At 38.7% G+C, this 13,369-nt stretch overlaps 1 protein-coding gene across 1 annotated transcript; it reads left to right on the forward strand.

The window, feature by feature from the left end:
• Positions 1 to 496: 496 nt before the first annotated feature.
• TMEM241 (transmembrane protein 241) lies at positions 497 to 10,960 on the forward strand (the record flags this gene model as incomplete). The annotated part of the gene is made up of 4 exons (XM_010179227.1): positions 497 to 543; positions 3,099 to 3,176; positions 7,570 to 7,651; positions 10,853 to 10,960. Coding segments are annotated over 4 exons (315 nt in total), but the record flags the coding sequence as incomplete, so codon positions are not given.
• Between the last annotated feature and the right edge of the window lie 2,409 nt (positions 10,961 to 13,369).

Here is a 13,369-nt window from a genome sequence, read left to right on the forward strand (position 1 = left end):
CACCACCATATGTTACAACTCCAAAGGGCTTTATGGACTGCTTAATATTTTACACAAAGTGATGTGTGAACTGAAAGTTAGGTATGTAAGATAAGTTAATCATCAAGAGACAGTTATTGGTCTTGATTCTACGAAAGCTTGCCTGTGTGGTATGATATGATTTTAATTCGCAAATGCTTGTGTCTTTTTCTTCCTGTTAATCCTTTTCCCATTCAGTGTGATGCATGGAGTGAACCCAGACAGTGAAAGAGCAATTCAGAAGGTAGCCTTCTCTCTGTTGTTCAGTGTGTGCTCTCCATACCTCTGTACCTGCTGCCTTACACAGTGACTGGGGCAGCATCCAGCAGTTCTGGCATGGGAAGAGAAATTAGGGAAGATATTTATTTATTTATTTATTTAGGTAGAAACTTTTTGTGTTTTGTTGCTCTTGTGATTGTTTGTTAATGTTTTAAGCTGTAGGTGTTTGATGTCCGTTAATTTGGTGTTTGTTTTCCAGTATGTCCTATCTGTCCTGAAATTTACCTACCCTACCCTTTTTCAAGGGTAAGTACCATTTTAAGAATACAGTTGTTTGAAAAATTACTTTAATCAGTAAACGTTCCATGCTGAAACTAACTTCAGTACCTCTTGTCATCGCTGGCTTTTGCTGTCTAGTGAACATACTTCATGAAGCCTTAGTAAAGCATTCATTTATGTGTCTTGGTTAATTTTTAAACATTGTAGTGGTGATGTAATTAAAATCTATAGACTCCATCATTTCTCATTTTTTCTGAAAGTCCTGCACTTCATCATAGAAAAATAGCAATTGTAGTACAGCCTGTCTTCTTTGGAAATGGCACTCATGGATAATGTGCAGTTGTGGTGTGTTCTTTCGCTGTGCTAATGAAAACCAACCTGAAACCAATCTTTAGGCGTAATGAAATGCCATATTGCTTATTTTCATGTTTAGCCTTTGTTGTAACTCTGCATCACAAGTCACTATCATATCTTAATTATTTTAACGAGAAATTTAATGTTTTGTCAAGTGTCCATATATACCATCAGTGCTGTTAATAATCTGTGAGACATTTAGTGCAAATCAGGCCTCTCAGAGTTGAGATTTCCTCCATTTGTTTTTCTGAGATAACGGTAGTATCTGCAGACACTGGATAACTTTGCTTTTTTTACTGCTGCTTAGCATAGCTTGTATTTTTTGCCTGACTTGCAGCCTCGGGGCTGCAATCAACTCTAGGAATAATTGCCTTGGGAATCTCCATTTTCTTTTAGTGTACTCAGCTCTATTAAATATGCAACAAATGCTTTCTCCAGTTTTGACACAAACACACACACTGTCTCTTGGACAAGGCTTTTATCATATAGGGAAACAGTTTTGAGTAATGTATGTAAAATACAAGCATGGTGAATCAACAGTAAAAAAGCGTATTTCAGTGGCAAGCAACTGCCTTATGGTATCTGTGTTACCACAGTTATTTCCTTTTTCTATTATTTGGAAATGCATCTCAGCATGTTAATATTTTTCCCTAAATTCTGGCTTTTAAAAGTGACCTTTCCTTGGAAATTACTGAGTGGCTCAAATGTGCTTTAATTTGGAGCTATGACAGTTGAGCAAAGGAGGAAAATAATTATTCTCAGTTCATGCTGTTATTGTTTGTTGTCATTGGTTTTGTTCCCTGTGTAATCTAAGACTAAATTGCATAGGTCCAAACGTCTGAAACTGTTACTAAATTCTGTCCTTAAAACCTGAAACAAGAAGAAATTCCTCGCAATAAAGTTGATGGGAATTCATCACTGGCTTGAAATAGAGCACGGTCAAGCCTGCAGCAAACATCAGGAATACCTGTTCTTCTCATCTGAAAAAGGTGCAGTGAGCTGTGATAGTAGCATTGAATATTCATCATACCCCTGTGGACAATGCGCTCACTCTTCTCTGACGCTGTCCAGCTGTATGTAATACGGCATAGAGTGAATATTTGTTTATTTGTGTATGTGTGAGAGATTTTAAATAGTTGCTTAAATGCATTGCAATGAATGGGAATAATAAATAAAACCACTTCTATACCTGTTACAGTTGTTAACGTGTTCTAACGCTGTAATACAGTTATCTCTGAACTGTGCAGGATGTGCAAGAAACATGAAACAGCTCTCTGAAAACCACTAGCTTAAGAAGGAAGCTAATAACTTATTTTAAAGCTTAACAAAAAATCAGCATGCATCACTACTCATTTTAAGTTATCTGCAAGCACTTCTTAGGCCTCGCATACTATTTCCATAATAGACTAAGGAATGCCTTTTATGATATGGTAAGTCATTAGATAGATAAGTTAATGCAGAATGTATGTAATTGTTATATGCCTTTTCAATGAGAAAACCACAGTACTGTGGTTTACATGCAAGGTTATCTGGCTGTAAAGATGTTTTCTCTGGAGGCTGGGAATCAAGAGGCTGGTGCAGCATAATGATGTTGTTGTTGATGACATTTCGCTTGGTGCTTGCTGCACAAGATGTAGGAGTGGGCCGGGGAGCAGTCTGGGTTTGAGGGAGTTTGTAATGTAAGCACAGCATGAATAACCATGGGAAGTCATAGAGCTGATGTTTGAATCTACTAGAACTATACACGTCATCCTTGGAGCTTGTAACTTCAGCTGAAACGAGCCTTTGAATCCTGAATTCATGTTTATTTGTTCTAACAACAACAGTTTATGTATGCAAAGATATTAATCTCTTCTCACAAACCTTGCCTCACTTGCATCATCAGATCATTGTGGCTGTAACTACTATTATTATTCTAAACCTTGTGTGGGAAGAGATGATAAAATGGGAATTCAGTAACATGACCAAAGTAATTGTGTTAGATGGTAATTTACAAAACATTTGAAACAGCAGGCGAAAGCAGCAGAGTATTAGAAAATTTGGAGGAAATTAGGGTCCACAAAACCGAAAGATTCAAACAGGAATAGTGACATTCCTGGTAACCTACAGAAATGGTAGATAACTAGAGCCATGGATGTGCTGTGAGAAATTCTGTGGATTCTAGGGTCATGCTCAATGTGGTTAAAAAGGACAAACAATTCAGAGATGCTGTTTTGTTTCTTTTTCAGGTGGCAGACATTAGTGGGTGGACTTCTACTTCACATCTCCTGGAAGCTGGGCTGGGTGGAGATAAACTTGTGTTCAAGGTACTGTGGGTTTTTCAGTGTCTGCTAAATACTTATTTTTTTTGTATCTGGGTTATGAGATAGTTAAATTGGTTGTGGAAACTACCATCTTGCTAAAATACAAGTTGGTGTGTGTGTGTGTGTGTGTGTGTTCTGCCTCTCTGGTGTAGGAGAGATCTTGTATTTTCGTCTAATGAATGTTCAATGACACACACTTCAACTGATTACTAATATAAAGTTAATTAAATTTAACCTTGATAAGACAATCAAAGAAGCATAGCCATTAATGAAACTATATGGATAACTTATCTATGTCTGTCTACATCTCTTCCCTGGATTATTTTATAATACTGTAAGAGAAACCTTGTTAGTTAAGAACATTGATGCACCCTTCCCCAAAACCTCAGTGCAGTGAAGTCCACAAGTGTGATCTGCCTTTTTCTCTTAAGAGCTGTGTCCCATAAGTGGAAATCATTCACCCTTCCCTAACTTTAGCATTTATAATGGTACAGCAACAGCAGCCATTGCAGTATAGGACTGATATAATAATAAACCTCAATATTAAAAAGTGCTTTGTAGACGAAGATCATCTGCTTGAACTGAGTGTGACGGCAACTCAGAGGGGTCATCCAGCATTCTGTACACTGCTCAGGTGAATCCATTCTGCAGTATCCTTTTTATTTTGCAAAATAATTATAATTTAGAAGATGTCTGCCCACAGCAATTGTTGAATCTCCATTTCCGGAGATATCCAAAACTTTACTGGACAGTGACCTGAATAATGTGACTTGACTCTGAAGCTGGCAGGGTCTGGAATAGGTGACTGCCAGAGTTCTCTTCTAATGTAACTTTTTTCAGTGATTCTGTATTAGCAAGTTATAACTGTTGAATTTTCTGTTTGGAATTCAAGCAGTTGGCTTGCAAAACTGATTCTCCTCATTTGTAATGAAATCTGTGTATGTCAGAAGAACCAGGCTATGTTCTGTTTTCATGTCCGTGCGAGTGACTACACCACCACTGAAACTTAAGTGAAGCTGTAAATGGAAACAAAATTTCACTTCCTATCTTTTATCTGCAGTGTAGATAGAATGAGGATTTTGGTGTAAAAGCTGCTGGTGATGTCGGTAGAGGCAGGATTAGGGTACAAACCTATTTTACTTTAAATCATGAAATTAAAGAAGTTGAATCTTTTTTTCCAGCTTGGAAAATATATTTTCATTTTTTTCAAAACAGAAGGCATTAAAGAAAATACTAAACAAGAACCATTTTCTGCTGTTGAAGAGGATGTTTTTATCTAAGAAACGTTTTGATGAAAAATTAGTTCGTGTTTTGACGATGGAGACTTCACGCCACTAGATGCCAGCACACTATAGGAAAAGTGATTAAAATACATCTTGAGAAGCCTCTTCCTTAGTTTAGCTAGTACAGAATGCCTGTTCTGGAATAGACTGAATGAAATGGCCAGAAGTAATTGACATGTTCTGGCTATAACTCAGCCAACTATTTAAGCATGAGTTTAAACCTGGCTTTCTTCAGAAGAATTAGACACATGCTTTAATGCTTTGCTGAACTGGACTTGTAGCATGTATCTCCTGTATTAAAAAAAACAAACAACCCAAAACCAACAACCAACCAGCCAAAAAAACCTAAACAAAAAACCTACCCCCTAAAGAAACCAAGCAAACAAAAAACTCAACAAACAAACATTATGTCTCAAAACTTCTGTCTGCCACTTCCTCTCAAGCTCCTTTCCCCTCCAAAGGTGATTTCTCTTAGTACTACCACTTGGATAAGGACATTTCCACCCCTGTTACAGAACATTGGTCTCTGAATCTATCTAGTTTTGGGTTTTTTTGTGAATATGTAGGATAATTAAAAATACCATATTCAGTCCCCGGTCTTTTCATGCTTTGAATAATAAACTGCCACCCAATTGATTATTTTCACAAAGTCTCAGTATTGCTGTCATGTGAACTGATGTCGTATGCTTTCTGATTCAGTTCAGATTATCCCAGAGTCTCTCAGCAGAATTATTTTATTACACAGAGATCATCACACTTTGTCTAAAGTCCGGAATACTACCTTCACAATAAAGACCAAATAAAAACATATTACTTAGAGTAATTTCTCTTCGATTTTGTGGATCTCCTGCTTGTCATCTGCTTCCAGCCAGTACTCTCAGCTGTAAGGGACTCTGTCACCCTCTTTGTTGCTTCTAAATGGTGAACGGTGACTCTCTGCAAAACTCGAACCCAAAACAAGGGCTCTGTGGGGCGCAGAGGAATATGTGTAGCATTTGCAAAAATGCTTCCAGCACTGAGACCTACTGACCCTTGTAGGCATGTAAATCCTATGTGTTCTGGTTGGCATTTCTTGTAGTGCTGAATTTTCCCCACAGCTAAGCAGCAGCTCAGAGCCTTGCTTAAACCAGAACTCCAAAGTGTGGTTTAGGGGAAGCTACCCATTGACTTTAGTGGGATTTGGATCTAGGCCTACAACCACAAGCACATCAGCTCTTTTATATTACTGAGCTTTCCTGTTTTGCATTTACGTCACTCTGTTGCCAACATAAGAAGCTACTAATTTGTTTATATACAAGACAGATTGTTGGTGCTGACACATTACATCAGACATCCATGCATTCTTTTTCAGTCCAGAAATTCCCACTTGGCAGCATAAAATTCTACCCTTACATCATGGAAAAAGCATCTGAAGTCCTTTTCCATTGCACTTCGCAGTATTGCGTTGGAGATGGAGATCTACTTGGAATTCCTAGAATTTAGTGGTGGGGAACATCAAAGAGCGTTGTGTTCTGAACGAAAATTCAATTTTTATCATGTGTTCCTTTCATCTTCCCAGCCCTCCTTTCTTTTCTTCCCTTCCCCTTTATTTCCGTTTGTTGCAGTTCCAATAGGGTGGAGATATTTTTGTTGGTATCTGATGTGAACTCATTGGTAATGAGGTATGGCAGTTTTAGATCCTGGTCTTGGTGAAATTCCAGTTGAAGTCAATAACCTTAAAAGGAAGAGTGTTTTTGTTAAAAAATGATGGTGATTACCCCAAAACCAGAGCAAATATTTATGCCAGTAAAAGGGTCTAAAGATTACTCTATTTTCATTATCCTGGGGTTTTGATCAAGTATCTTAGAAAATTACATGTGAAAGAGGACGAGGAAATGTGGTGGTTAGGTTTTTTTTTCCTTGTCTGTGCTCATATAAATCTTTGGGCATGTTTTATCTTCATTCACACTGTTCTGATTTCATTGTTTAGTGGTCTATTTTTCTCGTGTTCCATCAACTGTGGTAGTGTAGCAGTACCTGTAATTACATTTTAACTCTTACATGCTAGTTGGAAGTGTAATCCAAATTAAAGAACTACAAGCAGTTTGGTTTTGCTTTGAGAACCAGCATTATTCACTAACATTTCCTTGACTTTGGTTCAGAGCTTGGGAAGAGTGAATGTGGGTAGCAGTGCCTTCAGTCCTGGGAGGCCTTTGGATCAGGCCTTTAGGCTGCTGCTACTCCTTTCCTCCCTTGCTCAAAATCTTACATTATTCTCTCTGAAAGAGTCTCCTCTGGAGACATTCAAAACCCACCTGGACGCGTTCCTGTGTGACCTGGTGTAGGTGATCCTACTCTGGCAGGGAGGTTGGACGAGATGATCTTTCGAGGTCCCTTCCAACTCCTAATAGTCTGTGGTTCTGTGAAATTTACCACTTACCCTATCCATTTTTCCCCTTAAGTACCAAGATAAAAAAAGGAAAAGTGCAAATTCTGAAGCCCCTTCTCAGATCTGAAACCTGACCCTTCTGTAATAACCATGCCTAAAAATATGTATCAGGTCAATCTGTGCTGACTTCATTCCTCCATTAGTTGTCAGACTGCCTCTAGGAGTTTGGCTTAGTCTCAGGAGTATCGTTAGGAAATCTCAAGGGACAGGCTCCCACAGACGCAATCTGATCTTTAGGAAGAATCTCTTGGTAAATCTGGCTGAGAAATGAATGTGTGGGTGGGCAAGTGTATTTGTACATAGTGAAAATGTGTGAGTACGCCATTTTATGCCTTCATTTGTCAGTTTTCCTTTTACAGCTCATCAAGGAAATCAGTTGAAATTTCTCTCCCTTAAAACTGGTAGAAGTAATTGCCATGAAACAAACAATTTTGCAGGGAGAGGAGCCAGAGAAAACATTTTAAAAAAAGAAACTATAACTGCAGATGGCTTCTATCTGAGGTTAGATAAATGATTAATTTCTGTCTCAGACTTCTTTACTACATGGGAGGAATACTGAAGAATTAGACAATTAATTTAAATATATCTACATGTATATGTATTATTGTATTCCTTGCAAGCAACTGTTGCTGACTGTATTTAAATGGAATATGGTGAAGTAATGGGATTTTAATTGTTTTCACAGATCTGAAATCCTGTCGTGGCTTCCTGCTTCAGTACTGTTTGTTGGCATTATTTATGCTGGCTCTAGGGCACTGTCTAGATTGGTAAGAAATGCACAAGTAAAATCAGTTCTTTATTACCTCTACTTTATGAGCAGAGAACATTCGCCTCATATAAGCTGCTTAATGATGTTCCAGGGCTGGGGGGAAAGAAGGGAGGAAGGGTTTAAATAATACATACATTGTTAATAGTGCTAGAGCACCAGTCCAATCCTACAAAGGCTACAGCAATATCAAAAAGCACCTCCACAACAGCCCAATGCACTCAGCATATCTCCAGGGTACTTGGTGTTTTGCAGAACAGATCCTCAGTGGTCTGAATTGTCCAAGCAGGGAAGAAGTTGAAGAAGTTACCAACTGTGACTTTGCCAAAGGAGGAATGGGGCTGTGGGATCTGTGGGAAACCCTTCCAGGAAAAGGATGAAGACCATTTCAGTGAGAGGTTTTTGATGCTTTACAGGATTTGTGCAAATAAGTAGAAAGTTGGAAAGAGATTATGGGAAGGGTTAGAGTAATCAGATTTATGATCCATTTGAATCACAATAACCTACCAAATGTTTAGAGGATATCAAATCTGCTTTCATTAAAGTTGAATGGTTTTTACTTAAATGATACAGTCTTTCTTAAAAAAAGAAAAAAAAACCAGTGACATGATTTTTTTTTAAAAACAGCAATGTTTTACTGCTGTTCTGCAGTCTGCAAGGCCAGATTCTGCATTAGGTCCCTTCTGCATTCTGTCAATGCATCTTAATCCTACTCCAGAGCCAGGTCTTTCCTGCTAGCTCCTAAAGCCCAAGAAGGATCAAAAGAGAATTTTTGACAGGATTCCACTTGTAGTGATCCCTTGAACATCCCAGTGCAGAGGTAGGGCAGAAAAGGACAGGGGATCTCTGTCCTCACAACCAAGATTGGGGACCTCATCTCAGACCCAAGTGGCCTTTGGGAAACACAGACGTGCTCAGAAGCCTCATGCCGCCAAATGAGCTCTGTGTCAGGGTGAATGCATTTAATTCCCCTTGGTTCCTTGTCAAAGCAAGTTGCATTGGCCTTCCCTGGTGTAAACTGAGCAGAGATCCCTAAAGAGAGCCCTGTCTGCAAAGAGCAATAAAGCCTTGACAGCAGCATCTTTTCTATCTGCTCACCTGGGAGGTGGAGGAGATATGACTCTCATCCTCTCTGCTATTTCTTCTGACTTCCTGGTCATCCCCTAACTTACCTTGTTTCCCTCTTCCTGCTCTGGTCATTCAGGAGTGAAATGCACTGGAGTGACAAAGAGGTTGTGAATGCTTTTGATTTATATCCCAAACCTTTCTTGAGGAGCATCTCCTATTTCTGAATGCCTTTTTCTTGTACATTAATAGGGATTTAGAAGCCTAATTCTGTGGCCATTTTAGGAGGAAAGACAAAAGGACAAGTAGTCTTAGGCCATAGTCATGTGATGCCTTGTACTGGGGCTAAATTCAATCTTACACAGAAGCTGTACTTAGAGTAACTTTGCGTACAACAATTTTATGACACAGTGAGAAGGAAAATGGACTCTCCCAAACTTATACCTGAATTGACTCACCTCAGCAGCACATTTGAGTTAAGTGGGTTTATTCCTAAAGCAGAAATTATATGCACTTTTTTGATCAAATCCAAGGAGACCCGCTTTCAAACACTCCTGTATAGTGGCAGGGCTACAATCTTAATCTCTGTGCCTCTCCCTTGAGGTGCTGGCAGTGTCCCCTGCCCAGGAGTTCAGGGCAGGAACTGGAGGAGAACTGTGATGCATTAACAAAAGTATGCAGATATGTAAAAGGAGGTTTGCACAGAGTCTATTCACCCTGCCTGCCCAACCAGTAAACCTTTCTTTTCCTAAGCATTAAGCCCACTCACAAGTTTAAGAAATACTCACATCAAAGGCAATAGACATATGGAGAATGTTAACTGGGCTAGGCAAACTGGAGCCATTGTTGGCTCCAAAACACATTTGGAAGAGCCAAAAGCGGGGAGGAAAGAAAATCCCAACAAATTGGCTTCACAAAAGGAAGAACGTAAATTCTGCTGTCGACTTTCCTTCTGCATGGTTATTTCTTGCATTTCCTGTTATTGGATCAGGCTCAGGATGCTTATGTTAGATACTTCTGGTTTTATGGTCTTAGTTGTCCAGCAACAGGGTTGAGAATTGGCTTTCAGAACTGGTGAAGTTGGGGCTGACATCTTCATGATAGTTGTCTTTGTGTGATTTTCATTCCTTGGTAATTTAGAGGTGTCAAAAGTTATCTTGGTGTAACTGTTGTGTTTATGGATCCACCCCAGCTGCCATTATGACTTAAAGTGTTTAATTAGCGATGCTTATCCAGCTTTATGGGAAAGAGAAGAAATATCCAGAAAACATAGATTTCTGAGTGCAAAGTCAAATTTAAGATATATTTGCTGCTTATATCGCCTGATACTTAAAAGGCATGGTTGTCACTGAGAAATTAAATCATTCTCTATTCATGTGCTTTAAACACTATACACAAGTAGGGAAATACTGCTTCCTAAAACAGTCTTAGTCCTCAGATTATCTTAATCAGAGCAGAGAATTGCTTCTGTTTAAACTCTCTGAGAGACCATGAATCTGATTTGGAGGAAGTATTACGAACCACTAATTCTGGTTGGGTTTGCCTGGGGCAATGGCTGTTTGATTCATTATTGTTATCTTTGGGGTTTGTTTCCTAATGATTTCATGTTGGGATGGCATCCAGATACCTCAGTGGGTATCATTTCAACATCATTTGTGTATGAACTATTACATTTCTACCCTAACTTCGGGCAGTTCTTCCTAGCAGTAACTGAAAGCAATCACTTACGATAATCTCGTCCGTAATTCCGTTGCTAGGAGTCACACTGTGTTTCTAGCACCAGTAGACAGAGATGGGAAAACTCATGAGAACTGTTTACCGTGGAGGCTGCAGATATTTGAGCAGAGAGGCAAAACTAGAGCCAGAAACCTGGAGCAAATCTCACCAAGGTAGCTGTGTACAAACAAACCGACTGAGCACTCGGAAGTGGGAGAAGCAGCAAGCAAAGTCTGCATTTAAAGATGTCTGTGCCATGTAATAGTGGTTGAAATGGGTCTAAGTCCCTTTTAGGAGATGTGGCATGGGTTTACAGCTTAAGAAACAAAACCCAAACATGTGGGACAGCTGTCCCTGAGAGAAGTGCCCTGTGTGTGACTGTTTTGGGTTGATTTTGACATTTGTTCTCTCTCAATTGCAGCCAATCCCAGTGTTCCTCACTGTGCAAAATGCAGCAGAAGTTATAACCTGTGGCTTCCAGAAGTTTGTGCAGAAAGAGGTAATTGATCTATTGATCGATGCATTCAAGGTACCACCTGTGATATAACTGCCCTATAAAAACACATAATTTCTTTTAATATGGGCATTAGTGCCATGTGCTTTTCTAGTCTCGCTGAGGTAGCTAGTGAAACCCAGAGAGAGCTTTGCTGGTGACTATAGATACTAAAGTATTTATATTGATGTTTTCTTTTCCCCCTTTAGTTGATGAAACACTGCAAATGTTTATCACCACTCTGATCTGCATTTTTAAGACTGGTGTGGTCCTGCTTGTTTTTCCCTTTGGAAAATTAATATCCCCTCTGTCTCATGTCCCATGTAATAATCTCATTGTTTGAGTGGAGGAGGAGGAGGACTGGGTCCTTTGATCTAACCAGTATAATACATCCAGTATGTTGTGTGATTATAGATAGATCACATCTCCACATGAAATGCAGGAAAAAAAGTGCATTTTTGGATTTGTTTTGAATACTCGAGAATCTGTTCCAAGACCTATCAAAGTCAAGAGAACAATTCCTGCACCCTTTAGTAACAGCCGGGTTTGTTTCTCACAAACTGCATTGGAGATCCTTCTTTTTCAGCTATTAAATGCTTTTCTAGTTGACCAGGGAACTGCTACATGAGTTAACACTGTGAAATCATTCATCACAAAGTCATTTTTACAGTGGCCTCTGGCTTGCTGTGAAAGGGATCTTCCATTTGTTACGTCTGTTATGTATATAGAAGACAAATAAATGGCCCGTGTTTGCTACTCATAACAAACTGAAGAGGTCATGAAGGTTATGCCTAAGGGACTTAGCAGTGCGTACCATGGCATGTCCTCTGTGGCATTGGTCTGTGATTCATGTCCCTGTCCAAGTGTTTCATATTTTCCTTCTAGCTTGCTTGGTTACGACTCCTCTCTTTAAAAACAGGAGCACTGTGGACAAGGATAATATAAACTCAAGTCTTGCTGGGAAGCTTCTGAGGAATGATTTTGGACCAAAGGATTGGGACACTTTCATGAGTTTAGACCAAGACTGATTTGGCTGGGTTAGTAACTAATTAATTAGGAATACTCATCATTTGAGTATGTACAATACACAGTTTTGTTATAGTTCATGTTAAGTTTGAGGATCCGGTATAAAGTTCATGTCTGGTTTTAGGTTTACCTGCTGGTAAGTAATCTGAAAATATAAACCAAGTAGAAGTAGGCTAATCTCTAATCCTGGTTCTTTTCTTGAAATTAAATTTGCTAAGCAGTGCTCAAACATAGTGTGCTGTTGAATGTTACTGGATTTTTAATGTGGTTGGTTCAGTAAGATCAGCTGTCATCACTTTCTTGTTTTTGGAAGGACAAAGCACTGTTTCACCATTTTTATTTTTCTAATTTTAATTTTTTAATTGTACTTTCTTTTTTACAGCAGATCTCTCATCTGAAAGTCTGTAGGTAAGCTTTTAAAGCTGCTCAGATTCAGATTCAGACTTGTTTTGGCTCCAGCTTCTGTATTTGCTTCAGATAATGGCACACCAAAACAATGAAGAATGTAAGGCTCATTCCTGTGGGTGGGAAGCCTAAATTGCAACATAGGAGTAATTAAATATTTTTAAAATTTATTTTCTTTTTTTTAACAATTGCTTAAATAGATACATTCTTTCCTCCTTGTAAAAAATAAAAAAAGCCAGAAGGCAAATCTTCCTGAATAACAAAGCAGTGCTTGCAATATTGTTTTTGGAAAGGGGATGGAAACCAGGTTTGAAGTTCCAGTGGGTAATCTTAAACACTAAGAGAAAGATAATTAATGTGATATAAGATAGGTAAAAATGCCTTTCCTAAGAAAGAGAAAGTGAGTGATATCCAGTTCTGCTAGAATCATTCTTATTGAGTTATACAACGTACCAACCCTGATTGGCCCTAGTTGTTTAGGCTTCAAAAGGGAGTTAGAAAGGGACAAACAGGAGTAAGACAGTTGTATATTAAAAGTTTCATTCTATCCATTCATCCCCTTGAAGAATGAATGTTTGCTGTCCTCCACATTCTGTAATCTTTTAGCTGTACTTAGAGTGGATAATGTTGGGTTGTTATTCAGTGTACTTGAAGGCAGCATCTTCCCAATTTCTCCCTGTTGTTTCCATTATCTGGCTTACTGTGGCCTTGTTTTCACCACTGGATTATTGTCAAGGATACCGGTTTTTTATCATCTTTATTCTGTCTTTTCGTGTGCCCCTAGAGAGCAGGAAAATAAGCTGCAAAAGCAAATGTTTGTTATTAGTAGTGACAGTCCACAAACATTCCACATCAGTATATTCAGTGTAGCCTGTAGAAATACTGAGTCAGCCACAGGTTAAGAGTTTATTTAGTCCAAGTTTGTTTAGACCAAGAGTTTATTTAGACCAAGTCGGTGGACTAGGGAAGGACTTGTCTATTTCTATAGAAAAGAAAATATATATTATTTTATAT

This window comes from Mesitornis unicolor, unplaced genomic scaffold (assembly GCF_000695765.1).
Source record: "Mesitornis unicolor isolate BGI_N332 unplaced genomic scaffold, ASM69576v1 scaffold30292, whole genome shotgun sequence".
In the NCBI taxonomy this organism is placed as follows: domain Eukaryota; kingdom Metazoa; phylum Chordata; class Aves; order Mesitornithiformes; family Mesitornithidae; genus Mesitornis; species Mesitornis unicolor.